A 5,000-nucleotide genomic window follows, 5' to 3' on the forward strand; every position below is an offset into this window, starting at 1 on the left:
TTCCAAATATTTCTCATATCTTATATTTCCCCTCTTTGGTTTTCATACATAAAGTAAATTTCACAGTGTATAAAGATTATTTGATACTGGAGATATTCATAATCGTACCCTATTTCCAAAAGAAGGGAGATATAACATCTGAGAAATATTTGGAATCAAGTGTCTCATATCTTTGGTTCTATCGGACGAAACTACATGAGAATTTGTAGGCTTCTTGAAGATTATAATACTATTTTATGGTTATAATTTTATGGCAGTTGGCGAAAAAGAATTTATATTTTCAAACCAATAAAATAGGCCAACATTTGCCTACATTTGTATATATAGTGTTCTGGCAGGAAGGCTTTAGTTTTGCTACTTCTGTTGTCTCCCCTGTTGCCTTGCCAGGCTACTAATATATATATATATATATATATATATATATATATATATATATATATATATATATATATATATAATACAATTAGTGTGTATTTTCCTTTTTCTGTTCCAACTTCACATTAATACAAAAAAAGATTTAATTTCAATTTGATTAAATGTTAAATATTGTTGCCATTATTTGAAGATTCATGTTTTTTTGTTTTTTTGTTTGTTTTTGCAGCCTTCAGATGACGAACCAGCTGACAGTGACAGCAGCATACATACGATGACGTCTGAATCGCAATTATCTTACGGCAAGCAAAGCGGTGCTATCAGGAAAGCAGGGTAAGTACAATAGGGCATTTTTTTAATGAAAAAATAAAATGTTTATTTATTACGACGCGATATTTCCTCACTTGTGATCCAAGGTCAGATTGACATGGGGTTTCTTGTCCTGTTATTTACTAAGTGCAAAAACAGATATCGTACAAGATCCACTGGTTCTACCATCTTTGGAAATACCGTTGGTGCAATGAAGAACATTCCACTTCCAAAGAGCAGCTTCCTACATGCAGCAGCTAGTGCTACCAAATCAGGTTATCTGAAGATGTCGGCTTCTTGACCTCGAATGCACAAGACCTCAGTTATTGCCTTTTTTCTTTTCCCCGTTTTGCCAAAACTCAATCATGTTCTGCAAAGCCAAAATAAAAAATATCACTTTTCCTCTACAAAACAACCAAATCAAATATCATGAATAAATATTTGAAGATATAAAAAATTTGAAGCATGAAAACTTTTACTAAAATGACAAAAGTGGGCACTAAATAACCCCCAAAACGTTGATATGCCGTAAAAAAACAAAACAACAAAACCAACTCCTACATGCAGCAGGATGGATCAATTTTAATTTCACTTAAAATAACGAAGGAACCGTCACAATACTATAAATTAGTTATCTTCAATCTTTATATATAAAGCTTAATGTATGTATGTGCATGCGTGTGTGTGTGTGTGTGTGTGTGTGTGTGTGCAATGTTTATATGTTTTCTACAGAAAGGAAAGTTAAGGAATCGGCATAAAATTTAAAAGTGTATTCTTATGTAAAATTTACAAGGGAAGACAATGGAAGTATTCCCGAATTTCAAAGTGTACCAGTAAGGGGCCTATGAGGGCATCATCGTCATCATCATCATTGGCTCCTTTCCCGGACCAATGTGACTCTTCCTCTCCAGAGTTTCCTGTCTTCCATCAGCTGCCTCAGATCTTCAGGTTCACAGTTGGCGCCGTGTGCTATTTGTTGGATGTACGTGGATCTAGGCCGTCCTTTGCTTGCGCGTCGTGGAGTCCATAGCAATACATCACTTACCAATTCATGCTTGCCCCCAGGCAATGACCACCAAATCGTAGGCGTCTTTCTCTCATGGTATTAGATATGGCAGGTAAGTTGCCATAAACCCTTTAAAATTCTAAATATATGCCATTTTTATGAAACTTAAATTATATGCATCACATTTTCTGAGGAAGACGATGGAAATGGCCCTGAATCGTTACATTGTACTGTACGTGTTGAATATTTAAATGCCCCCCACCACCACCACCTCGAAGTGATCCATGGGACCAGAGCCCTCTTAAAACTTCCAATATGCATATACGAATTTAATGAAATCCAAACCATGTGTATAAGATATTAATACAGAGAGTTTTCCAACATTTCAGCTTCTTTCAGCTGTAGAAGCGGGGGGGGGGTAGTAAACACAAAGGAAATAATATGGTGATACGAACATGGTGAAAAATATACATCGTAGCGATCTTCATTCAATCCCAAACGGCGGCGAACCTTCCTGCTGGTATTGGATATTTACTTTATTATTTAAAGCTAAAATTTTTGAGCTGACCACGTGTTCGGAATATATTATTCTTTCCACACATGGCAACCATTGTATTCTCATATCGATGAATGCTGCACACATGTCGGGGAAAGAAAGATAAAAGGAAACTGTTCGTTACCATATAACAGTCACTATATTGTAGGCAGTCAGACAGTAAAGGATGGTTAACTACCTGCAAATACATGAAAGTCTTCAAAGAAAGTAACTAGGAAAAATGAATCCTAAGCAAGAAATGTAACGTTCCATGACAATACTTCCAGAGATGAAATAAAAATGTGTGCTGAATAGGAATGTAAAGTTACTTACACTAGGCATGTCAAACATGGGGCCCGCGGACTGCATACGGTTCACTGCAAGTTTATTTATAGCACGCACGAACAACAGCTTTGAAAAACTGAGGAAGGGAGAAAATATCAAAATACGAGGGATGTCGGAAAAGTAATGAGAATTTTTTATCTGTCATTACTTTTAGGAAAGTATTTTTTTTTTAACATTAACGCGGATTGACGATCATTGCAGGCCAACTTTGTGTGTCTATATATGTTAATATAAACGTCGTGTATATTTGTGTCTCTCTTCGCCTTGGTTATTTTATATCTGCAATATAATTTGATGTAGAAGGTGGCAGTGGTGATGTGGTTACTGAGCTGGACTGATGATCTTCGTGTGCCAACTTTGGAACCGCCCGTTTCCATAGCAACACTTTCACATATTTGATTTTGTGCAATCTTCACGTGATCTCCCACCTGCAAGTAATCGATTTTAGAAAGAATTAGGGAAACCAATTCCAACAACAGAATCGAGCCAATCAAAAACCCTAACTTGCAGATTGCTACGAATATACATATTTTTTTTTATCGACAGCTATCTTTTTTGTCTTTTGACATTGACCGAGAACCAACACACGTTGTATCCAGTTTCAGTCGCAAAGGAGACCAAGACAAAGAATAGAAAATAACTCCAACTCGTAGCAACAACATTTGTTTCCTCATTCTCTCTTAACTGTAACGCTCTTCATATTATTGTCTTCTCGAGCGTCCTTCACGCCTTGTACATGATCATGAACGTTATTCACATCTCTCACGTGATCGTTATCTTTTTCTATTTCATATCATCCCAACAAATATATATATATATATATATATATATATATATATATTTGTATTAGTGTTGGGATGATTGAAATATTTTGTCTTTACTGGTGACGTCATTTCGCATGCATTTACATACACGCACCGACGCTATGTTACATCCTGTAAAACGTTCACAAAAAACACTCATCTATCTGTTATATTACGGACTGCTAGGGCATTGCCAAATTGCTAGATGATTATTATTATGATTGATGCTATACGAACTCTAGATGTTTGAATGCTAAAAATGCAATAGAGAAATACTGTTAATGAAAACAAGATATTTAGATAGGGTTGGGGATTTGGGAAAATGGAATGCCAGCTAAAGTATGTATCAGGAATTTTAAAAACAAACAGTTAGGAATTTTAGTCTGTCTTTGCTCTATCGTTACTTTTATGGTAGGTGCCCGACTGAGCTCCAATCTATGGTCTTTCCCCTGCGACGTTGTCCGAGAATCAACACAAGTTGTATCTAGTTTCAGTCGCAAAGGAGACCAAGACAAAGAATAGAAAACAACTCCAACTCACTTTTTCTTTGTAACAAAATTTATTTCCTCGTTGTTACAGACGTGACGTCACCCACGTGATCTAGAACGTTCTCCACGCCTCTCACGAGATCTCGAACGTTATCTCGTTCTGTGCTCCACATCTCTTTTGTAATCATCCTCTTTCTCCTTTTTATAGTCTTTTTTGTTTTCTTTGCTGGTGACGTCTTTCGCATGCATTTGCATGTAGCCGTCCGTGCTACGTTACACTCGATATCTGTATTTCTGTCTCATTGGGCAGCGATGCAATTTATAAAAAAGTCCTATACTAAGATCAAATGACATCCTTTCTGCAACAAAATGATTCATTAGATATAATATTCTTGAATTAAAGAGTTTTATGTAATACCTCTGGATCTGCATTCGCGATAAAAACTTCACGAAACAAACAATCACAGTGATTACAGGAGATCAATTGATTGATAAACAAGATATTTTCTTAACAATGGACTTGGTGCTAAGTGTTTTTCTTCCATATAGTTTTAAAGGTGGAAAACCTTTCAAGATATATATATATATATATATATATATATATATATATATATATATATATATATATATATATATATATATATATATAGTGATGATCATATTTATTGGCACGGTAAAATAAAAGTTAAATTTTGTCTAATAAATTCTAAAAAAGGGATTAAATTAAAGAAAATAACAAAGTATATTATGTATTTTTAACTGGCCTTTCCGATGCAGCAATCGGATTTTAGAAAAAATAAATAACAAAGGAACAACAAACATAATTGCAAAAAACCCTTGTTCAAAATTATTTTACCGTGCCAATAAATATGATCATCACTGTATATATATATATATATATATATATATATATATATATATATATATATATATATATATATATATATATATATATACACAAGTTTTATTTTTTATTACCGTATCTTTCTGTTAAGTTACATCATTGTTTCAGCTACCCGGCCGTTTTTGGCCGTCTGTAGCATCCTCAGACTTTTACCAACACTAATATATATATATATATATATATATATATATATATATATATATATATATATATATATATATATTAGTGTTGGGATGAT

At 34.1% G+C, this 5,000-nt stretch overlaps 1 protein-coding gene across 16 annotated transcripts in view; it reads left to right on the forward strand.

Annotated features, from left to right (window-relative positions):
- The window catches only part of LOC145303663 (protein still life, isoforms C/SIF type 2-like), a 1,026,311-nt gene that overhangs the window by 715,568 nt on the left and 305,743 nt on the right, over positions 1 to 5,000 (forward strand). For all 16 annotated transcript variants that reach the window (XM_080145246.1, XM_080145250.1, XM_080145247.1 and 13 more), the window contains one exon: positions 602 to 705. In XM_080145246.1, the coding sequence (XP_080001372.1) occupies positions 602 to 705 (104 nt within the window). The remainder of the gene's footprint in view (positions 1 to 601; positions 706 to 5,000) is intronic.

The sequence above is a fragment of the Euprymna scolopes genome, chromosome 19 (genome assembly GCF_053919585.1).
Source record: "Euprymna scolopes isolate OS-2025 chromosome 19, ASM5391958v1, whole genome shotgun sequence".
Lineage (NCBI taxonomy): Eukaryota > Metazoa > Mollusca > Cephalopoda > Sepiida > Sepiolidae > Euprymna > Euprymna scolopes.